The sequence below is a fragment of the Fukomys damarensis genome, unplaced genomic scaffold (genome assembly GCF_012274545.1).
Source record: "Fukomys damarensis isolate Sample0158 unplaced genomic scaffold, DMR_v1.0_HiC HiC_scaffold_14, whole genome shotgun sequence".
Classification (NCBI taxonomy): Eukaryota; Metazoa; Chordata; class Mammalia; order Rodentia; family Bathyergidae; genus Fukomys; species Fukomys damarensis.
In genome coordinates, this window is record NW_022900926.1 from 73,266,475 (window position 1) to 73,291,092 (window position 24,618).

Below are 24,618 nucleotides of genomic sequence, written 5' to 3' on the forward strand. Positions count from 1 at the left end.
TAAAATAGTGTATTCCTAATGACAGTTTGCTGATAAGAAAGTGTTGTAAGTCTAAGAATTTGCTTCCTTAAATGCAATACATGCTTCATTTCAGAGGCAGGATATCTTTCTGCAACTCTGTCTTACTCCTCTTTGTAAATGTGCCCACACCCTCCCCTCTCCAGGGCATAACAGGCCCTTCCAAGCCTCTGTGCCCTGTGTCCTACCCCTCACACGGCCTCCCCTTTTGTCTCCCGTCATGCTCCCCTCTTGCTGCTCCTCAAGCACCTCAGGTGCACTCCTGCCTCTGCGCCTCTGTGCCAGCTGGGCCCCGGCTCAAAATACTATCGCCCCTCCTCTGATGGCGGTGGTGTCCACCCTCCCTGCTGTATGCCAGGCCCCTCTGTTTAGAAGTGCTGTCTTCCCCCATTCCCACCCCAGTCCTACCCTTCTCCACTTTCCTGCTGTTTGTTTTACTGGTGGCACTTATTATCTTAAAACATTATATCTCCCTTATAGTGGACGGCTTATCAGTTTACAGCTGTTAGGATGTGAGTCCCATGAAGTCATGGATTTCTGTTTTGTCCCTGATGCACCCCAAGTGCCTAGGACACTGCTGAATAGGTCACGATCCTGCTCATTTTACCTCTAGAGGTGATGGTGTATATTTTAAATTATGCAAGCTCTTAGATTAAAAATATTGAAAGGTAGCGATTCCTAAAACAAGAAATGCTTTGACAAAACATTTCCTTGATTATTATAGCAAAGAAGACAGTGGAATCCAAAGAGACAGTTTCGACGGTGAAAACAAATGGGATTTATTTAACAGAATCAAATGCCATTGGCCATTTACAAAACCACCCACTTCAACTAACTTATGATGGAGGCTTCAGAGAAATCAAAGAGCAGGCAGTGTTCAGAGGAACATCCTTGCCACCTCATCTGAGAAATGGAGGGTCAGTATTCTTTTTATTGAATTTTGGGGTCAGGGTAACTGTATCACTTACCGGTTGTCCTTTGTCTTACATAGATGGTGGATTTGCTTTTTTCTACTTTATATAATAAACACATTTTAAGTTAGTGAGTAGGAGAGATTTCTTTTTGTGGCTGATGGAGTTGATTTTTCCTTCCTCTCCTATTTAATCCTTGGGGAACCTTTTATTTTTAATTGTCAAAATGCTTCTCTCATAGGACTTTTCAGGATTAGGTTTGGCTGGACTGTTCGAGCCAGCCTGTGAGTGATGACTGATCATTCTGTTTGTGTGTTATTTGGGATTCTTGCCTGGACTGGAATCTCCCCTTACCTCTTTTAGGTTTGGTCCACTGATGCTTAACTCCACATATTAATTGTACAAATGAGTATTTAAAACAGCAGAGTCCTCTGGGTTCCTGTTACTTATGCTATCCCTCCATTAGTCACTCTTTAATGAGTGTTTGAGACTTTGTTTCATGTCATGTCCCTAGCTAGGGCTTGTGACAAACAGATGTTCTCTAAATGGACCATGGGCATTATTCCCTTGCATGTTACTAAAAAAGCCTGAATAATCAGAGGCCAGAGTGAGACACTAGGGAGAAGCGGCTGTTTCCCAGCTCCAGCCAGAGGTGATGCTAAGATATCCAGAAGGTCTTGGTCTGGGCCGGGTCACTCAGTTAGATATTTTTTCCTAGGACTTTTCCATTGGGTCATCATGGACAGTTGCCCAGTTCGAATATGCTTAACAAGTTACATTCCAAGGGCCATTTTAAGACCAAGTACTTGTTCTCGCTTTAGACTTGGGGTCTGACTGGCTTGTCCACACATGCGACTAAAAACTTTTCCCCAAAGTAGCTGCTTGGCAGCCTGTCAGTGTAGCCGAGCTGACCTTGTCTGCCTACACAGCCTAAAGAGCGCTGCACACATGGAATTTATATTAGGCAACCTAGTGGTCCTTGTCATGTCGTTCTGCATTCAGAACATTTTTTAAATTAAAGGAAAAATGAAATGTCTCCTTAAGTGGAAGAGAACAACTTTAAATTGGGACTCTGGGAGTTGAACACAAAACATTAAACTGGCCATGGCAGACACATCTTTTCCAGTGGGTGAGTAAGAATAGGCTGTGGCCTTCAGAGCAGAAACAAGAAAGGCAGCAGGAAAACTTGTATTCCTTTCAGGACCAAAACAAAAAGGAAATGTTTATCTTGCTGCATCCATCCTTGGAGTAATGAAAGTTGACTAGAAAAACCAGACAAGAGCCTTTTAGTTTGTTTATTTTTGCAAAACTTTAGATCTTACAGAACAATCCAGCAAGCCAGAGGTCATTATTCCTTCCTCATTCTGGGACAAGAAGGGAATTTCAGTTGCGTATTTTATCCCATAAGCAGCAAAGGACACATCAATTAGGGAGTAGAAGCACTTCTTCCTGATTGTCCAAAATGACGAGGCATTGGCAGCAGCGCTAATCGTTTTCTTTGTGTTTTGTAAGGATGGTTTTCATGTTGTATAATTACTGTGTCTGAGTTGGGTTTGCAGTACTCCCTGGCAAGTTTAACTTTCAATAACATTTCTGCTTTATGAATCTTTACCTCCTTTCATCACCGAGTGGAATTTTGTTGAAGTAGTGCCAACCAAAAAGTTTATACAGTAGGATTAAAACAAACGAGAAAATGGAAACTCTTAGCAATTCTCTCATTAATTACATTTATGAATCAGTCTGGGACACTTGATAATTGTTTCTTGTAAATATTTAAGTGAATAATTCCAAGAAGTGATCTTTGCTATGCAGTGGAGTATTCCCAGTTTGATGTGAGAGCCCTACCCTTAATTAATATTTTTTTCATCTTGAGACCATAAAGTGGAAAATGAAGACTTGTCAGGGAGCTGGGCTGACAGGAGAAGGGAGGGCAGGGAATGGAGATGACGGGGTTGAGAAGAAGCATAAACACATAGATCATGAGAAGGGGCCAGAGCAAGTGAGGACACACTCACTCCCATCGCTGGGTCCTCGTGGGCTTCTTCAGCCTTTGTGTTGAGTGCTTCCTTGGGCTTGAGAGAGGAAGGAACAGTTTATTTAAAATATGTGTAATTCAGGCGTGGGATGGCCTGGAGTTTAACTTTATGCTCGGTATGATGGAAAAAGGATTTTCTAAGGCAGATATCATTGCAAGCAACATAATTGGTAGTTGGGGTGGAGGTGGCTCAGCAGTAGGGCACTTGCTTAACTGGTATGCACTGGCCTTGGGTTTGATCTCTAGCACTTAGGGAAAAAATATGTTGGGGGTGATTTAACTTTCCAGAAAAGAACTTAGGGAACTGTCCTCCTCAGCCTACGTGCTTATCGTGCCAACCTCCATGTATCCATTTAGGAATTCGCTTAAGGCTTGCAAGGTTGCTCCTCCATGATACTGCATTATCTCTTGCTTGGTATTACCACACGGATGCAAAATAATCGAGTTGTGATTAAGGAGAAGTACATGTGTAATCTCCATCCATCTACCAAGGGCCCAACCTAACACTAAATACCTTGTAAGGCTTGGTGCATGAATGCTGTTCAGTCTGCCTTGGCTTGGAAAAGTGACCTAGAGGGGAGCCCAAAACCAGTCAGTATGGCAAGTCCAGGTTGCCTGGGAGCCAGAATCTGGAGCTAGGACCATTTCTCCCTCAGACACTTGATTTAGCTATATGGTCTTGGCAAGTCTCCTAACACTTTCAGAGGCTTAGTTTTCTAAGCTAAAAAATGGAAATAACTGGGTTCCTTCACTCATCTCCTCTAGGTCTTAATAGAAATTGTGGAATGATTACTCAAGTTTGAGATCCTTATTTGAAAACTGTCAAGCCCTTAGTATTGTTGGAGTAAAAAAATAAGAGCCAGGGGGCTCTGGCTAAAGCTGGCAAAGCCAAAGCATTTTGTAAAAACCGAATGAAAGAGGCAAAGAATGAAAACCAGCAGTAAATGTCAAAGGAAAACAAAAAATAGCTCAGACCCCAAACAGCATGGAGCAAACTTTGTATTCTACTATACACTTGACTTTTTGTCTGCCTGGTACACTTCTGTATGGAGAACAAGCCCTCTACTATATAGTAGATCCCATTCAGACCATGTTTAGGTGAGGGCTGACCTACCTTACCTCCCTGCTCCCCTGAGGTAGCTGTGTGTCCAAGGGCTTCTTATCAGAGCTCTCCAGCCTTCAGCTATCACTCTTGGTTCAGACACAGGCATGTGGTCCAAGCCAGGCAGCCTGAATCCTTTCCTAAGTCTTTCTCCAAGACCTTTGAGGAAAGTAATCTTTCTCCAGATTCACAAGCTGTCAATATAATGTGGCCTTGGAGCCCACAATGCCCCTTTTATTATCTTATAGAAAGAGGCTCTGAGAGAGAGGTGGTGTAAATGAATAGAACCACAGAATAGAGATGGTTATCAGTTCAAGGATGATATGCTAAACTCCTAGATCCAGCTGTGCCTGATTCCATCACACCAACATTGTAGAATGCTCTGTTTTATGAGCCAGCATGTTCTATTTCTATTTCTTTTCCTCCCTTCCTTCTTTCCTTCCTCCCTCCCTCCCTTCCTCCTCTCCTTCCTTCCTTTACTTTAGATTAGGTTTTTATTACTTGGGGCATTGCAATCAAAAAGTCTAGTTAATGTTCCAGACTCTGTAGAATATAGATAAAATAATAGATAATTTGAGAACAGACACAAACCTTCTCCGACCTTGAGTAAGAAACAGATTTCATGAAGAGTGAGTATGTTAGTTTACAAAGGTGCACCCAGTAAGCGTTAACGAAAGCAGTGAGATCGGAGGATATAGGCCGGCCACAGAAAGCTGCGCTACCTAAGAGACTCCATTTAAGAAACAGATTGTGAAATGAGAACTGAGGGTGACACTCCCCTCATTACCTGTGAGCCAGCTACTGTGTGTCTTTGTGGGCGTGGGTGTTTGGTGTGTGGAAAAGGAGCTCAGTTAATAGAACTTGAGCCTATCATGTACAAAGGGGCTAACATGCATAAAAATGCATAAAAGAGTCACAACAACCTGCTCTGTACACACCAAGGGAACACATTCCCCCAGGCAAACAAAAGTAATGGATTTGGTGATTGGATGTTCAAGAAAACAAATTAAAGTTTAGGCTACAGAGTGCCCTAGTTTTCTCCTACTGTGGATTCTATAAAGAAAAATAATATGAGAAATAATGTTAGGATAAGATTGACTTGTAGATATGTAAAGAACAGAAAGCAGAATCACCAAAGGTAGTACCTTCCAAAAAGGATGGAAGAATTAAAATAGTTTCCACCGTCTCATAGACATTAACAATAATGTGATCATTTTCTTTTAAAAAAATAAACTACTCTCTTTGGCTTATAAGAATTCAGACTCAAGATTATAACCCCACATGAGGAGATGAAAAATAAACTTGTGATACTCAGAAAAGAAATGCAAGAAAAATAAATACATAGAGCAAACTACATTAGAAATAAAAAGAACTGGGGAAAAAACAGCTGAAATGCAATGAGACGTGCTCCACAGACTAGAGAAGGCCATAGGAAAAGAAAAGAAGAAAGCTATGAAAATGAGTTAGGTTGAGACAGGTTGAGAAAGAGGGAGCGTGTCCCACTGAAGAAGAGAACTCTCTTCCTTCTCCTCTTCTGCTTCCCCTCTTAACTCATTTAACATCCACCACCACCTGTGGAGAATGACTAAGGTCAGAACAAAGTAAAAAGAAAAGTATAATGGTAAATTTCTGGAAGGACTCAAATCTGAAGCCCAAAGGGGCTTGGCATCCCAATAAAAATTTGTATGGAATGATCCACACTAAGAAATTTCCAACTGTGCTCAGGCCTAGAATACTCTCCGGTGCCTAGTACATGCTCAGTGAATGTTGAATACGGGTGTGCATATGAAGAATGCATCCTATGGCCATTAAGGGTGAACAAGGAAGCCACATAAAAGGAAAAAAGGCAAGCTGGCGCGTGGCTTTATAGAACATCGCTCAGTGCCAAAAGACAGTAATGTGTGTGAAGTCCTTGGGACAGGAAGAAATAACCCAAGAATCATATCACCAGCCCATGTTACCTTCAGTAAAAAGCATTATATGAACTTGAGGACTAGACTGTTTACGCACATTCTAGAAAACTCCCAGACCAAAATAAAAAAACAAAAAACAAAACATGAGTGAGAATAAAAAACGCAGAAATGAAGCCACGGTGAAAGCATTCATGGTGAGTATTGACATTGTTTTCATGTTGAATTAAGACTGAGCAATTCTGAAAATGATGGTTAGAGAACAGAAACCTTGACAGTATAGTAGCAACATAAATGACCAAAAGTGGTACTTGGGAGGATGCATAAATACTAATTTCTTCACTTTCATAGTAAGGAATGGATTTTTCTAGTAGTTACTGTCTGAATTGAAATCTATATTTTTTTAAGTGATGATTTCAGCATCCTAATGTATTTTCATTGTTTTTTCTTAACTTTAGAAAAATCTTTTAGAAACTAAAATCTCTTGTGAAGACCCCCTTCATCTGAAGTTCTACAGTTCCTTCAGTTTCATGTCAATTTCCATTTTTCTGTTTAATTCCAGCAAAATTTATACTTAACACTTTTGGTGATAATATTCCATTTAAATGCATCCATTCACCTGCCCTCCCTCCCTCCGTGTCACACCGCTGTTCTTTCATTCTTCAGTCATTTGTCTGGCTAGATGCAAAAATATGCCTGGAATGATACCACATATTAATGATGTTTCTTTTTGGGTGGTTACATCTCAGATGATTTCTTAAAAATCAACGTTGTATTTATATTGCCTCCCCTTAACAATTAATAAATATGTCATTTAAAAAAGCAATGAAGTCATTTTCTTTTAAGAAATCAAGGGTAGCGTGGCTGTGAAACTTTCCATTTGGAAAAGACAGGCATTGGCCAGAGTGATTGTTTAGTGGCAACCTTATTTGACAGTTCCCGTTTGCTAAGTGTTTCTGGTAAGCAGAGCTCTGTGTCAGGGGATGGGAGATGCAGAAATGGATCCTGTCCTTGAGGAGCCTCCACATGTGTCAGCCCTTGATGCTCAAGGCTGGAGCCTGCAGCAGCAGCAGAAGCAGCAGCAGCAGCAGCAGCAGCAGCAGCAGCAGCAGCAGCAGCAGGATCAACCCCTGGGTCCTTATTAGAGTCACAGATGCGCAAGCTCAGAGCCACTGGATTCAGATCTGCATTCTTGCGCGATATCCAGGTGATGGGAATGCACTGTTCGGGAGTTAGCTCTAATGCAGAAGGAATGAAAGGAGAATCCAAAGAAACCATCTGAGCAGTTCTGAGATCACAGACCTAATTCCAAGGATCAGGAAGTTTACCCGGAAAGAGAGGGATTTGGGATACCTCCTGAAGGCCAGTTTTCCTGAGGTGCAGCACAAGGCTGAGGTGGGATTTTCTGTGGTGGTGGCAGGAGGGATCTTGAGAGTGTGTGCCCTAGGGCTGAGCAGTGTGCCCCGGAGAGGCAGGGGACACATGATGGATGGCCTTTCAGGCCACTCCTAGGCACCGGCGTGCATCATTTAGATGGGGTGGGTGCGCCAGGAGGTGTTCTGTGGGACAGTTTGGGAGGGAGAGACTGAAACAGAGAACTTTGGAACATAGGTGCACTCGTTCTGGTGCAAGATGGCAACATGAGGCTAAGCATGCCCTAGGGCACTGGGGACAGAAAGCAGAGATGAGGCTGGTGTGGCCTTGGCCACCACACAACTGTTTCCTGTGCTGCAAACCTCAAGGCTGCCATGAAGTTCAAGGGCTTGTCACTTGAGGTACCTTGGGATACCCTGAATGCTAAGGGAATGAGGAAACTGCAGACTTTTACTCTAACCTAAGGGTATTTGTAGTTAAGTAAGTGAAGGTAGTAATTATGGGGGTAAGTATTTGGATGTCTTTATTTGTGTGCATGCATGTGCGTGTGTGTGTGTGTGTATATGTGTGCGCTCGCGCTTATGTTTAATCTTGGGCTGGTGCCCAACATTATGGGTACCTTAGAAGCCCTTCTTAAATCTGAATCTTATGGTTATCCTTTTAAAAGCAGGTCCTTTCATTTCATTGTGTTTGTGTGCTACCGTTTATGCAGAATTCTGTTTTCAAGGTTAGTAATTAAGAAAGAGTACTAATTTGTCTTGAAAGAGATTCTTCAGGCCATGGAGAAATAGTGAAGGGACCACCCCGACATGGTGACATTCCCAAACTACAGTCAAAATATCAAGAAGCTGTAGCAAAGGTCAGCAACCTCAGGCCTGTGGGTCACTGGCTGTTCTAAGTACAGTGTCATTGGAACACAGCCACACTCATTTATTTCCCTGTCACCTGTGGTTGTGCTCACATCCCAACAGAAGAGTTCAGTATTTGTGACAGAGACTATGTGGTTACAAAGTCTAAAATATTTACTACCTGACTTAATAGTTCCCTCCACCTTGAATGTAATCCTAAAAATAAACTTTTTCTTAGGACAAAAAAAAAGTTCAGCTCAAAATTTGCAGAATTTTCTTGTATCATAAGCATTTCTTAAATTTCCCTTTTCTATTTCTATACATGTAATTTTTTCCAAGATGGAAGTCAATATTTTTATTTTTTTTCCTTTAATTTCAAATTAGTATCCCCCTCCCCCTCTTCCTCCTCCTTTTTTTTTCTTCCTTCTGTAGTTATCGCTTTAAAGTAAGAATCAGTAAACTACAGTCCAGGAGCCAAATCTGGTTAATCTATCTTTTTTTTTTTTTTTTACAGTTCTCAGGCCAAGAATGACGTAAATATGTTCAAATCATTACATTTTAAGTAGCTGCAAAAAGGACATACAGAGTAGCCTCAGCTTTGAAATTCTGTCACAAATTATATATTATATACTCTCCAGCCCTTAAAGAGAGTTTCCGACCCTTGTGATAAGGGGAAGAACTCGCTGCCTTGTAGCAAAATCTGCACTTTCGACTATTTTTAAGGGTGTGTATTTTTCCTCCAGGGGGGTATACTTGGTCCATGGGGTAGAAATCGCCCCATGACCAACTGACCACACGGGCAACAGTGATTCCACCCACTGGTGGGAAGTGTGGCCTCAGCCACAGAGCTCGGTGCTGCTTGTTCAGAATGAAATGTGGGACTCTTGTCTGTGACTGGGAACAGGAGACCTTGCTCATAGCCCTCAACACAGGGGCTGCAGAGGGGAGGCCTGCAAACACTATGTGTACGTATTGCTTTCGTCGGGACTCCAGCCTTATTACAGAGAGAAATAAGGCCAGAGCTGAGGAAGTTGCAGACATAGCCCCAAGGCCCTGCTCACACCTAAAAGCCCCTCCTACGGGTCCACTGTTGGGTTATGTGAGCCACTAAATTCCTCTTGTTGCTTAAGTTGATTAGACTGAGGCTTTTGTTATTTGTAAATTGAGACACCCTACTGGTGGGATGTTGTTCTGCTTCTAAGAAAGAATAATGTTACAGAACAGGTTTAGAGGCCAATCTCCAGAATTGTTTTATTTGGGATACATCAAAAATCGTTGTAAAAAATTTAATTATGGTTTTTGATAACATGGAACAGGAAACTGGGAAGAGCAGTTATACTAGATGGCTGAATCAATATATATATAAACGTCTGGTAGGCAGGGACCCATCGACAAGTACAACACAGTGGAATTTAATAAGAATAGGTAAAGGTCAAACACAGATGGGAACCTCTGCCTTGCCTGTGCACGTGAGGACCAGCACCACGACGTGGCCGCCGAAATGCCGGCATGGTTTCAGGCTGCATGACTTCATCCTCTTCTCTTTGCCCCTCTGGTCCTCCCGTTAGCTCCGTGCCAGGGTCCAGACAGACTGACTCTCGGAGTAACCGAGGAGGCAGGCAGTTTGAAACTGCATCCTGTGCAGCAGGGCGGAGGCACAGAGGTGGTTAGTGCTCCCATGATGACAGAGGCCACAGGGAGTTTACTGAGGACTTGGCAGTCACGTGGGATGGCATTTTATCCTCACAGCAGCCTTACATCGGGGACCCTCGTTCACCACCCTTCGTTCACAGATGAGGGAAGCAAAGCTTCGGTTCAAAGCCTTTCCCACCGCGCTCTCACAGCCATATGTGGTAGAACCATGAGAGGAAAAGCACAGGACAAGGCTTAAGGTGATGAGTGCAACACCTTTAAAGACGTGAGGGGTTTTCAGGAGGAAGGAGGATGAGGCTCCAGTGAGTAGTAGCCAGACCAGTGAGTAGACGTGACGGGGAAACAGATTTTGCGGTGTCTAGAGGCCCATCTGTTCTTCCTCTTCTTCGGTGAAGGAGGGTTTTCTTTTCCCGATGCCGCTCATTCCTGCTCACACTTCCTGTTTCGGCTCCACAGAAATCCACCAAGCTCAGCGGCCAGACTGGACCTCCTTCCCAGTCCTCGGTTGCTGTTCCCTGGACTGTATGAGGCCATGTTTTGTTTCTCCACCTCTTTTGGATGCCTTTGTCCCCGGCTGTCTGACGAGGCCTGGCCCCAGGGTCTGGTCTCACAGCTGCTCTCCTGGTTCCCCATACGCCACTGTGATCTTCCCCAGACCTCTTTTCCCGATTTTCACATCTCTTTTCCAGATGCTCCATTTGTCATCAGAAACTCAACAAGGCAAGACTCAGACTTGCTTGAGCCCTCAAACTGTTCTGCCTCCTAAGCCTCCCTCGCGTGATGGCAGCCTGGCTGTCCTGTTCCTCCAGTCTGCATTGTGTTTCTGTTTTTGTTTTTTTCCCCGTGGTATAGGGAATTGAACCCAGGGCCTTCACACCGAGTGGTATCCTGATCCCTTTATTGATTTTTTTTTTTTTTTTGAGGCAGGTTCTCATTAAGTCACTAAGTTGCCAGGCCGAGCCTGAACTTATGATCTCCAGTCCCCCACAGTGCTGGGGTTACAGGCGTGAACCACTGTACACAACTCTATTCTGTTTGGGTGCCTGAAATCAACAATCACACCATCTCAAGTTTTCATTTGTGGGCTCACACTCAAAATATTTGTCCTTGTTATCTCTCCCCACCCTCTTGTTTTGTTTTGTTTTTTTTTTAATTTTTTGCAACAGGGTCTCATTGTGTAGTTCAGGCTGATCTTCAACTCCCTAGGTAGCCCAGTCTGGCTTTTTGAATTTGTGGCGATCCTCCTGCCTCAACCTCTGGAGTTCTGGGATTACAGGTGTGCACCACCACACCTAGCTCTCTCCGTGTCTCTTTAATACTCTTGTCACTGCATAAATCCAAGTCCCATCTCTCCTTTTCTAAGAACCTTTGGCAATTTTACTGCCCATTGGTCTGGGTTCATCACTCTACCTAGAGTCTCAGGAAGCTGTCCTCAGTTCTTCCCAGCGGAACTGTTTATGCCTATCTTGCTGGCACTGTGCAACTGATCCCTGCCCTGACATCCAGACTTCTTGTGTCCCCCTTTACCTGATTCACTCTCACTACTCTCTTTCTGACAATGGTATTGTTATTTGCTGGTTCATCTGTTATTCTCCATAAGCCTATTTTTCAGTCTGCTCCTCCGAACTCACTAATCACTTTTTCCTCAGCACCCTCTAGTTTTATAACCTACTGAATTTTACCTCCTACCCTTTCTTAGGGACTCTGTTGGGCTTTTCCATGTTAAAAAAAAATTATGCCTCTACTCCACTAAGTAGACTTTGAAATTCATCAGGACAGTACCGTATCTGTTCACGCCCAGCACTGGACTGCTCAGACTCAAAAGGAAGAGAAAATAATGTTGACAATTCAAGTTCTTCTAGTGTGCCAGTCCTTCTACTTAGCACAGGATAAGAAATACCCTCTCTCTACTCCACTAAGTAGACTTTGAAATTCATCAGGACAGTACCGTATCTGTTCACGCCCAGCAATGGACTGCTCAGACTCAAGAGAAAATAATGTTGACAATTCAAGTTCTTCTAGTGTGCCAGTCCCTCTACTTAGCACAGGATAAGAAATACCCTCGTTTTCAGATGAAAAACCAAAGCCCAGTGACTTTTTCAAAGTCACAAAACTGGTAAAAGTTGAACCTAGGACTTGAGTCCAGGCAGGTGAGTCCAGAAACAGCAGTGGTTAATCCCAATCCACTACCCTTCTGAGAACCAGTAGGACACAGCACGGCCCAGCATTTGCCAGAGGCAACCTCGTCCCTGGCCATGACCTCAGGGAGAGTGGACTGGAGACTTTGGAAAGCCATTGGTTGAAAACTCTCTTGTTTCATTTCAATAGTTATTTAGGATAGGTGTTATTAAAAGGAAAGACTTGCTTCTGTTCTCTGATGCCCTTGTTTGTAGAAGTGGTAAATAAGGAAACTTGCTTGATCTTACAACCTATCAAAGTTTTGGTATTTTACCTGTTCATAGGATCGAGTTGCTTTTATTTGTGCCTCCTTTTTAGAGGTCCCCTTTCCATATCCGTTTAGTTGCCTGGGAACATTTTGCACCCCAATCTATGTTTTTATTGTATTCTATGTTTTATTGTACAAAATCAGAGCAGTTGTTGCAGAGAATCAGACTTTTAAAATAATTTAGCTTCATTTTTTCTGTATTCTACGATAAAAGGAAATGTTAAGCATTTTTAAAGGACATGTTTATGGAAAAAGAAGATATTTGGAAAAGCTAATCTCCAGTGGTAAAGGCCAAGCTGAACATTCGCTGAGGTTGCTACACAGGAAGTACAAGCCGCAGACGTGCATACCAATGTTCACAGCAATGATGGCCACATCTAGATGCATTTGGGGAGCAAATATTACATCAGATTGCCATCCGAGAAATTTTGTTGTAAAATTCACTCACATCCCATAGTGCTTTCTGCCTTGGAATTTTATACAGATATTTAAAAGTAAGTGGTTTTAGGCATCAGCTCTAGTTTAAAGAGAAGTTGTATCTTTCAGAGACAGCCTTGACACTAAGTCTGACTTTTAAAACCTGAACGTGAGATCCTACTATCAACCCACCACCACTCTTTTATTTGGAATCCAGCATATTTCTTATCTGGGGACTGCCTGAGTGTATCTTCAAGTTTTTAATTTGTAAAGAATTTCCAAGAAAATATTCTTAGAGTATTAAATTTTCAAATGGAAATAGGACAGATCATCTTGCAATGTAATGAAAAGATAAGTGATTTGGACAAAAGAAAAATTTTCCAAAGGAGCTCCTGCTGTGTGACCTTGGGCAGATCTGGCCAGTTTGAGACATTTTCCTTATCCATAGAGAGGAACAAGGTCTCCCTGCTGCAAACAGTAGGCTTTTGGGAGTCAGGCGTTGTTTCATGTTGTAACAGTGCCCTCTTGTGGTCATATCCTTAACCAATTCTTTTGATTTGCAAAGTAAATTTTGCATTCATTTTTTTCCGTTCTTTCTCATAGCTGTACTTCATACTGTGATGCCACTATGACTTGTTTTTCAAGGATAAATCATAATTGGAAATCAACAGCTAATTAGAACAGGATACAAAGCCCCAAACCCCATTTTACAAACAGTTCTTTGTGGCTTTTTCAGAACAGGCACATGAACAACTTGTCACTTACCTACATGGAAATGCCTTGTGTGCACTGAGTGTCTTGTGTCTTCCTCTTCCTCTTAGGGACCAGGGGAAGAGGAGGGCCAGAGCCTCCTCGTGCCCCAGTGGCTCGGACCTGCGCAGGCTGGAGACCAAAGCAGGTGAGATGATTACATTCCTAGCACACCTTCGTCCACAGCTACTCTCTTGGAAAAGTTTGCCCCGAAGATGTGTGACATTGTCTCCGGTGTGGAAACTCTAGGAGCTGTGTCCACCTTGGCCAGGAATCAGTGTTTAATTTTATTTATTTATTTGGTACTGGGGATCAAACTCAGGTCCTTGAGCTTGCAAGGTGGGCAGCGGAACCACTGAGCTAAATCCCGGGCTATGTTTAATTTTATATCTGTATTATGTTTACAGGAACCTTACCATTACCAACTCTGGTGCTTCAAATATTGATAGATTACAGTCTTGATGAATTTACAGAAACGATTTAATCAAAGCATTTGGAAAATTGCAAAACAGTTGGTATCATCGTAGTTCTTGGGTTCAAAACTTGAGTTTGAAATCATTGCTTATCTAAACTATTAACCATGTTAAGACAGCCCTTTCAGGCTTTAAACTAATTGTGAAAATTAGGCAATATAAAGTATAGGCTAGAAATAATAACAAATGTATTCAAAGAATGAAATATGACTGTAAGAAAAGTTTAAAAAGTACTGGGCCAGGGATTTAGCTCAGTGGTGCCGCTGCCTGCCTCACAAGCACAAGGTCCTGAGTTCAATCCCTGGTACCAAAAAAAAAGTACGTTGATAACATCAAATGAAATGAATATAAACAACTTTAGGAAGGAAGGGATAAGGAGAAAAATGAAAATAGAAGAAAAATGGAAACAAAGCTGTTGTACATAAGGAGGACAGAGGATTGGGGGGTGGGATAAAATAAAATAAATTTTTTATTTTTTTAAACCCATAATTATAGATATAAAATTAAGTTGCAAAAGCAATGACATAAATTCTGGGTTACAGATCCATGTGGTAAGCATGCAAAGCCAAGCATTTTTACCAGTTTCCGCCCAAATTGAAAAGCTGGTAACCTCCAGAGGAGGAAGGAGGAAGAGGATAGAGAGAGTCACAGAGACTCTTAACTATGTCTGCAATATTGTACTTCTTCAAATTGAGGGGAAGGATAAAAATACAGCACAGCGTTAATATCTGGCCAAACTAGTTGTAGGTACACAGCTGTTTGTTATATTCTTTATATTTGAAATTTTATCATGCAAAACTAATATTTGATTAAGAAACATGCATATGCATGTTTATGGCAACAGAATTCACAGTAGCTAAATCTTGGAGGAAGCTTATAAGTCCACGAACAAGTGAATGGATAAAGCAAATGGGATACTACTCTTCCTTCAAGAAAGATCAACTTGAGGCACTTGTAGGAAAATGGATGCACCTTGAAACCATAATGTTGAGTGAAATAAATCGGACTCACAAGCTTAAATATCACACAGTTTCATTTATATGCGAAATTCAAATAATGAATAAAAGCAAAATAAAAGCTAGCTATTGGAAAGTAGGGAGATAGAGCTTTCTCGAATGGGAAGGGGATCCAGAGGTGGCGTAGGGGTAGGGAGGGGAGGGAAAGGGGATGAAACAGAGGAATTAAGATGTGTTAGGTACATATGGCAACTCCTCACAAGGAATGTACTGCAAATGTACACTAATAAAAAAGGGGAAAATAATTCTCTTCAAAACTAGTTTCTAATCAATTAATGGCTTTTGAGGCCACCAAGAACTGCTCTAGCACTTAGGAAAATCTTAGATATTCTAATTTCTGAGGCAGCATTGTTGCTAAGGACCTTAACATTTACATGCTAAAAACATCAGCCAATCCTAACATTGTGTCTGGTTTTTGTGCTCAGAACTCAAAGCTGTGGTTAACAACTATAACCGCTGAGACAGCACAATCTTAAAAAACATGTGGAATTTTTTGCTTAACTTACCCAATTTCCTGTTGAATCATATTTTTTTATATTTAGCAAACTGTGAACCTAGATGAAAGTGCTTTCTAAAATATTATGCTGTTCCATAAGACTGAGACAAACCCTATTATTGTGTGTGTGTGTGTGTGTGTGTGTGTGTGTGTGTGTCTTGAAAAGCTTCGGTTTGGCGCATAACTTACAGATATGTACAGAGTGGAGGTGGAGGAGATGTGTAGGGTGAAGAATGAAAAGCCACAGCCAGAAACAACTACACATGGGGATTCCCAGCAGGAAGAGGAGATGGGAACCTTATATCAGTGTCTGCCTGACTGTTGTTCTGAGACAAAACAAGTCTGAGAAACCTTCAGAAGGTTGTGGGAGGGTTAAATAAACTCTTCTGTGACTTCTAGCTCACTCCTGTAATTCACCTCTTCCTGGGATCAACATGTAATTGATTCTGTTTGTCCTGAGAAACAAGTCAACAATCATAGTTTCTCATAACACTACTGTATTCCCACATTGCATAGAAGGTAAAAATGGTGATCTGTACGCACTGGGCTTAAATCTGTATTTCTAATAAACTCATCATAAGTACGTATTGGCTAAATTGATGGTGATTGACCTCTCATCTTCTGGCTTTTCACTTACCTTGATTAGTGTTGACTTTATTCACATACCTTGGGCTTTCAATAGTTTACCTTGACATGTGGGTAGCCATTTTTATATTGCTTGAATATTCAGGTTTACTTTGAAAATTCATGTATATGATTTGTCAAAGTTAAGACAGGTTCATAAAAATAATGAGTCAAAAAAATTGACATATGGTCTACAATCTTCTATCTGTAATTCTGAGGTCCCAAAACTCTGACAGTTGGAACACTCTTCAGACCCCTCTAGTGGGAGTACCACATCTGAGCTGTAATAGGGTGGGGTGGGCATTCGTGGGTGCTCTGCTGGAAGGCCTGTGAGGATGGATGCAATATGCAGCATGCATGCCACATTTCCTTTCTAAAACCCAGACATTTCTTTGTAAATTGCATGTCTGTAGTACATAATAACCACATTCACACATGGGAATCGGTGTATGTACATAACGCATCTTACTTCTTTTTACTTGCCTTTCCTTTGCTGCCTCCCTCCCCCATTTACAAAAAAAAGTTATATTTCCTATTATCTATCTTTTATTTTGCTTTTTAAATTATTTATACTTTGGGTTTCTCCTACAAGAGAAACCACGTGACACTTAAGCTTGTGAGTCTGATTTTTCTCAGTTAAACTTATGGTCTTGAGGTGCATCCATTTTCCTATAAGTGACTCAAATTTATTCTTTATGGCAGAGTAGTACTCCATCGTGTACAAGTACCACATTTTCTTTATTTATTCATCTGTTGATGGACATATAAGTTTCTTCCAAGATTTAGCTATTCTGAATTCTGCTGCTATAAACACAGTATGCATGTATTACTGAAATAAGATGCCTGTAACACTTTCAGGAAGATACCTAGAAGGAAAATAGCTGGGTCGAATTGAATTTCTATTTTTAGTTTTTTGAGGATTCTTCGTACTGATTTCTATACTGGTTTTACTAGTTTACTTTCCCACCAACAACGTAGAGGAGTTTTGTTTTGTTTTGTTTTGTCTTTTTTTTCCTCCACAGCCTCGCTGGCATTTATTATTTGGTTTCTTGATGACAATCATTCTTTCTGGAGTAAGATGGAATCTTGGTTTTGTTTTAATTTGTGTTTCTCTAATGGCCAGAGATGTTGAACATTTCTTCATGTATTTATTAGGTATTTGTCTACTCAATAGCAGAGGGGTGCATTTAAGAAAAATTAACTGAAGTCTATAATCCCCGCACTAGGGAAGCTGAGGCAGGATGATTTTGAGTTCAAGGCCAGCTTGGTCACACAGTGACACTCTGTCTGGTCCACCACCAACAACAATGAAAAGGAATAAAGAAAGACTCAAAACTCAAAAGTTTACCTTACTGACAGCCATCAGTGTCCACAAAGCTTAATGTTATGAGTTATCACAGTCATATTTTAACTTTCTGATTCTCTATTATCTTACCTGAGTTTAACTTAGGGTGATTTGATTAGAAGACTGGTAGTTCTAATTAGAATTAATTGGGTGGGGCACAAAGTGAAATTTAATTCTGTAGTTTATTAATTTTAGTGATAAATAGGAAATGCTTTTGACTGAGCTCTATTACAATTCACTTTTCATGACTCTTTATCCTACTGTGAATTTGTTTTGCAGTCTCAAAAGCCAACTTGAAAGAAAAGGATACTGAAATAGAAGTAGACGAAGTCTTTTGGAATACAAGGATCGTACCAATTTTGCGTGAATTAGAAAAGGGTAAAACAACAATTCTTGTTTTAAATCAAAAATATCTGGGGTTATTTATATATTCCCTATTTCCCTGATATATTTAGTACACTTTGACTCTCACTTCTGTGAACATGTTCCAAAATAAATGAAGTCATCTATTTATTTACCCAGTAATGTTTGTATTAAACATTACATGTAAATTAAAATTTTAGTGAGTAAAATTATACTTTAAATGCACCAAAAAAGTTGACTTCTAAAATTCCTCTATAATACAGATAATGATCACCTCCTCTACTCAAGGAGATATTTATTTAGCCTCTCTAGGGAGACTGCTCATATAGAATTAAAAAGGATTTCAGGACTCTGGAAGCGAAGGCGTCTCAGGGAAGGCATCCTGCACAACCGTCCCGTGTCTCTCTTGATCCAGCCGTGCAGCTCTCCTGCTCTCCCAGGTTAAGCCCATCTGTTGGGGGCCCCACTCATCACAGGAAGTGGCCTGTACCAAGCCCTGTCACTGCAGAGTGAAGGTCCGCAATGCTTTGTGGGTCCCTTCAAGGCTATGAGAAGCCAGGGCGAGGACGTCTTCCCCACCTTCTCCCGCTTTGTAGCCCCGTGAAGATTCCATTTCTGAGGGTGAAGCAGGCTCCCCTCCTAGAGCTGTGGCCGTAGCCCCAGTGCCAAGCCTGTTGCCTGGCACCCAAAGCACAGCAGGCCCTGGGTAGGAATTATTGGATGAGTGCTCCTTGGATGCACAAATCACATGGCAGCCACAGGAAGACACTCCAGGAGAAACAGGGTAAATGAGCCCTCCAGAAGCAGCGGCGCATGCGCAAGACCTCCCCTACGTGTTCCAGTCTCTCCCCTCCTTGGCTCCCTGTGGCTGCCGGGCTGTGCTCCTGCTAGCAGGGAAGCTGTTGGGGTCAGAGCATCCGGTCTTGGTGCTGTTACTTGCTAGCTGTGCAGCGTGGAAAATTATCTACACTCTGTGCTCAGGAGTGTCCATCTGTCAGGCAAGGGGTAGATGAGACCAGATTTCCTCCAGAGTCCTCTGCATTCCTAAATCCTAGGAATATGAGTGCGATGACGTTTCCTCTCCAGAGTCATTAATTTTCACCCTCCTGCTAGCATGCCAGGCGCACCGTGGGCCCTGTTTTAGGGAGACTTGTGCACAAATTAGTAAGATCAGCAGTGAGACTGGGGAAGGGGTAAAAAATTAAATACTTCAGTGGGGAGAGATATCACTGAGGTCTGTCTTGGAGGAGGTTTTCAGGCAGAAGGATGTACGAGGATGCCGAGCGCTCTGCCCTGCTCACGTCCCGGCAGAGTGAACTGAGGACACCAGCCAAGGAGCCAAGGGGCTTGGGGTTCAAAGTGTGGATGTGTTTCCTTAGAAGGACCATTCTACACTGAAATGTGGTGTCGTTCTTCCTGGACAACTTTAAAAACAGCACATGGTGTTGAGACTGAATTACTTAGCCCCTTGGGATGCTTTTCAACTTCTTTTGATGTAATTCCAGGTTTGTAGAAAAGTTGCAAGTATAACTAAAAAGTCCAATATACTTTTTACCCAGGTTCCCCCAATATTAATATTTTATCACATTTGTTTATCATTTCTCCTTCCCTCTCTGTCCCTCTTTCTCTACCCCTACACACACACACATACACACACACACACACACACACACACACAATTTTTATCTTTCTAGAACCTATTGAGAACAAGTAACCAATGTGGTACCCCATATTCCTAAGACCTCTTACATAGGTAGAAATTACCATATAAATAAGTAATTGTCCCAGTAATTTTCTTGGTAGAAAAAGAAAATCCTGGACCACAGTCACTCATCCCGTCTCTTTTATGAGCTTGACATAGTTGAGGAACACAGGCCATTTATTGCATAGATCCATGAGCTGGGGTTGTCTGGCATTTTCTCACAATGAGGCAGGTTGGGCACCTGGGCCCATACGTTGCACAAGAGATGCTACGTGCTGCTCAGGGCCTTGTGTCTGGAGGTCTGGGATGCCTTTGTTCCCCTTCTGGGATGGGAACTTTCAGCACTTAGACCAGGTGGTGTCTGCTAGGGTGGTCCTCTGTAAAGTTGTTATTTTCCCTTTTTAACTACTAAGTATCTTGTGGGGGAAAGTTACTATGTATAACAATTATAACTAATTGGTACAGAGGGCTGATTTCATCAGTAGTTTAAAATTGGATCTGTGATTCTTACTTTTTAATTTCTTTTTAAGCTAAAAATACTACTCTTGAGTAAAACCAAGCAAGCTGAAGGGTTTAGAGGGGAGAAGAGTTAGAAAAAGACCCTGGGGCCACCCACAGCTCGTGAGTGGCCCATGCCTGGACTTGGGGCTTGTGAAGAAACAGCCAGTCACAGAAGAATAAAACAACACAACGTGTTTTATACAATAGAGTTCAGACTTTTTTCCTTTATTTAAAGTTGGTCTAAGTCATTTCCCACCAATTCATTTATTTAAGTGCATGACCAAAAGGCATTGAAGGTTACTTAGCTATTGAGGTTTACAATTTTTTCTTAGATGTTATTGTTGAAAAGAGCTAAAAATGTCCTGAGTCATTTCCTTCTGCCGGCACACACTTCCTCTATGTGGGCTTCTAAGAGCACATTATGGTATTTATTTAAGATTGGTTTCCTACTTTTAAATTTTGTGATGGAATCTATCAGAGATAATATTTCTAATATAATACCTTATATCTTGGATTCTTTTATTTCCCCTCATGTTCTCTTTTATGTGCTACTTTTACTCCTGTATGCCTCTCGTGATAGCTACCACTTTCAAAAATGACTTTCCTAAAATCATAATTATAAAGTAAAATGTTCTATGTTTCCTAACTAAAATCTCCTTTTCATTTTTCTCTTTTCGGACGATAGTGGATTCAGTGACATTTTGAGCTTTTGTTTTGTGAAAGCTTTCTTTTATCAGATGACAGTCATTTTCATAGGAAAATATTGATGTTTTCATCAACAGATATATTAGAAAATGAATATGTGTGCAATTGTGTTACAGACTGTGTGAACAATATTCTCACCATACTGTGTGCTGTTGATTCAAAGATATGTAAGACAGGCATCCTACTTACTTAGCATGAGATCTATTGAGGGCACTGGGTACACAGCCCAACACACACATATAAATGTGGAAAGTAAGCAGCAGTACAAGGTAATGTTTCTTGAGTGTGAAATAGTACAATTTTCTGGAGACGCCAAAACATGGACTTGAAGAACCAAAAGTCATCAGGGAAAGGATAAGAACATTCTAGAACATTCTAGGCCTGTAGAACTGTCACGAAGGGTTGAAGGCAGAGATGCAAGCAGTGTGCAGGTCTAGTTGGAGGGCATTTGGAATAAAGGAGACCAACTGAAATAGGTGCCAGTTCCATTCTGTAATACGCTCACTTGTTGAAACACTGTCTATTCTAGATAAGCTAATTGACTGATTAATAAGTCAACATGAGAGGAGATGGATCAGAGATGGAAAAAAAGTCAAGCAGATGGAAGTCATATAAGAAAGCTAAAGCCAGGCATCGTGGTGCACACCTGTAATCCTAGCCCCCAGGAGACCGAGGCAGGAAGATCGCTGTGAGTTCACGGCTAGCCTGAACTGCATAGCAAGACCCTGTGGCAAAACAAAAAAAAAAAAACAATGGCAAACATAGAGTTCAGGAATTTTAAAATGTCTATGGAAATAACTATAGGGTTTTCACCAACACTGTATCAGACAACTTGAAAATTTAATCTTAATTAGTAAATGTTGCTTTACTCTCTTTGCTCTGACAGAAGAAAACATTGAAACGGTTTGTGCCACGTGCACAGAACTTCATCATGCTTTAGAGAGAGGAAACATGCTTGGAAATAAATTTAAGAGAAGACGTATTCTCCTGAAGACCCTCTATAAACTAGTTGATGTTGGTTCAGACTTGCTCAGCCTTAAACTTGCAAAAATTATCCTAGCAGTAAGTTTTTCTTTCCTCTGGTCTAGTAGCTGTAGCACATACAAGCCTGATTTGTTAAATGCTCTATTTGTAAATATTACAAAGATTAGAAATGCAGTGCCTGTGTTTAGAATTTTGAAAAAATTCAGGTAAACGAACTGGCATCCAAGAATTTGACTGAAAAGTATTTTTCTAAGGAGCTAAGGCTGAGTACATGGAAACTGTTCTTATTTACTCTTACACTTAGATTGTGGCTAGATTTTAAAGAAAAGAAAGAAAAAAGAAAAAGTAGGAAAGGGAAGACATAAGTGACAATGAGAAATATATTCAAAACAAGCAACATGACCAGGGTCATTGTTGGACAGTGCAGGCCATGGTCTCTGTCCCCTGGTTTTTTCTGAGTACTTGATTCTGCCTCATGATTTAGGATATAACTTTAATTTGGGTCACAGACACAATAGCCAGGTGCTTTATGAACCAGCGTACAAGAGGAAAACAACTGCATGTGCTGCAGGAATTGCCCTCGGTGGTCACAGAACGTCCACTGAGAGGGGCGAGAGTTAAGTGTTGGAAGAAAAGTCTGGACACCAAGTAGTCTGTAGAAACTTTATCTAGAACAAAATGATGCCATTGTTTGAGGAGAGCACTTTGTTGTTAAGCTATAAACAGTTGGAACCAAAAGATAAGCTACAATTATTACAGAATGTTTTAAGAGAGCCGCAAAAACAAATGAATGAAGCTTTGTTTCCTGGTTTCATAAAAGTAAGAGCTTTATGTTAACTCCCCGTAATTCACATAATGTAAAATCGTAAAGTACACAGTGCAGGTGAGTGTTGGTGTACTTACTGAGAGGCCACTGTGTCTTAGATAATGAAGTCTTTTATAAAGCAGAATATTCTGACTACATGTTCTATATACTTCTGAGAAAGCTACATTCTTACTTAGCTGTCATCCTAAACTAAAAATCATGACGTGTGACTCCGTGTATAAAGTCCTTGGGATGGTGGTTTAACCCTAGGGCTCCGTTGGTGTAGCTGCCCTGGCAGGATCCAGGCTGCCAACACCCAAGGATTACTTTTGCTCTTTCATTGGATCCTGGACATGTTCCACATCAAGCCAAGAAAGAAATGAGCAAGTCACGAGCTCTATAATGCTTTGCAGAGAAAAATTTATCTTATTAATGGTGTCACTCAATTACATACGGTGGACCCTCAAGTTGCAACCAGCCTGACACACAAACAGCTTGGGCTAATTAGGTTAATGGAAGATTCATCTGCCTCTTGTTATCTATAGAGTGTACCCAGGTAAACATCCAGATCTCAGCTGTACTGACTTAGTTACAACCAGTCCCCAGGAACTGATCAAGTTCTTAAGTCAAGGGTCCACTCTACATGGCACAATTTAACTAATTTAGGGCAAAACAAAACTTAAGTGATCTCCCAGGCAGTGAACAAATTCTACACTAGATATGTAATTGGGCAAAGCCTTCTTGGTGACACTGAGTGCCTTGCTGAATGAAGGTAAGACTGTGGGTTAAACTCCAGAGTACAGGGTTAGGTAGCTTGTGCCTTCTAGTTAACTAGAGGACCATAAGGTCAGAAGGGACCATTAAGTCCAACTTCCTATCTACCATTTGACCTGAATGTATCATTGCCGGCAAGACCTACACAGGCTAGGCCTCTTTGAGGGTTTCCATGTGCAGGTTTTGAAAAGCCACATCAGAAGAATTGATGAGGAAGAATCAGCAGAGACTAAAGATACATGAAACTAAGAAACTTTTCACCTCTGCCAGTATTTATTTTATCTGCCTGTTTAATATTATAATTCAGATATGTGAATTATTTCTAGTTCAACACATTCAGAGAGCATAATGTTAGTTGTTCTGATTTCTTGCATTCTTTGGTTAAATGGAGATTTGCCAGACATTTGTTTAAAAAATTTTAATCTTTTTAGTTAAAAAAAGGGTACAAAAATACATCAGTTTATATTAAGATTGTTTTTAAAGGTGTAGGGAAGGTGTGATACGTAGGGGAAGAACAAAAAGGGAAAAGAAAAAAATGTGAGAGAATGAAAAGATGAAAATAAAGTGTTTGTAGATGGGGAGGGGAGGAGGGGGTGAAGGGAGGGCAGAGGTAAGGGGAAAAAAATGAGAATCAAGACTTGCCATGTAAAGGTACATGATCCCAACAATGAATGTAACTGTACTGTATCCCTAAATGTACCAATAAACTCAATAAAAAAAATAAATAAATAAATATATTAAGATTGTTTTAAAGAGTACAAACATATGCATAGTATGAATGGAACTGTATTCTAGAGGGGGGAAAAAAATCTAGCAGCCCATGCGTTAGTTCTGGGGATTGAACCCAGGCCTTCTCATAGAGCTGTGTTCTCAGCCCTTCTTCTTTGTTTGATTCTTTTTTTCAAGACAAGATTCTCATAGTCACTAAAATAGCTCAGGCTGGCTCACCTCTACAACCCTCTTGACTCAGCCTCCCAGAGTGCTGGGATTACAGGTATACTACCACACTTGGCTACTATGAGTGATTTTTAAACCACTTATTTTTTTTTTAATTTGCTAAATTTGCTTTGAGTACAATAAAGTGCTACTTTCATTATAAGAAGAAAAAACTACCCTATCATGAAAACTGACTTTATCAAGAGTTCTTCCTTAATAGTGGGAAAGCAGGTGAATAAAATACCCCTGTCTTTTAAGGCTGGCAGTAGAACAAGGGAGCCAGCAGCCAAAGGGCTCAGTGAGCAGTCTGGGGAGAAAAAGCAGGACGGAAATAGTGGAGGGACTGGGAAACTGCTGATCTTTATGAAGCAGGCTGCAATTCCTGTGCATAATGCCATATTTTTTCACCTTTTTTTTTTTTTTTTTTTTT

General features: G+C 41.1%; 1 protein-coding gene across 1 annotated transcript in view; it reads left to right on the forward strand.

Annotated features, from left to right (window-relative positions):
• Armc2 (armadillo repeat containing 2) overlaps nt 1-24,618 on the forward strand; it is a 105,132-nt gene that overhangs the window by 24,829 nt on the left and 55,685 nt on the right. The window contains exons 5-8 of the mRNA XM_019209201.1: nt 743-935; nt 13,536-13,612; nt 17,698-17,796; nt 21,576-21,751. Of these exons, the coding sequence (XP_019064746.1) occupies nt 743-935; nt 13,536-13,612; nt 17,698-17,796; nt 21,576-21,751 (545 nt within the window). The remainder of the gene's footprint in view (nt 1-742; nt 936-13,535; nt 13,613-17,697; nt 17,797-21,575; nt 21,752-24,618) is intronic.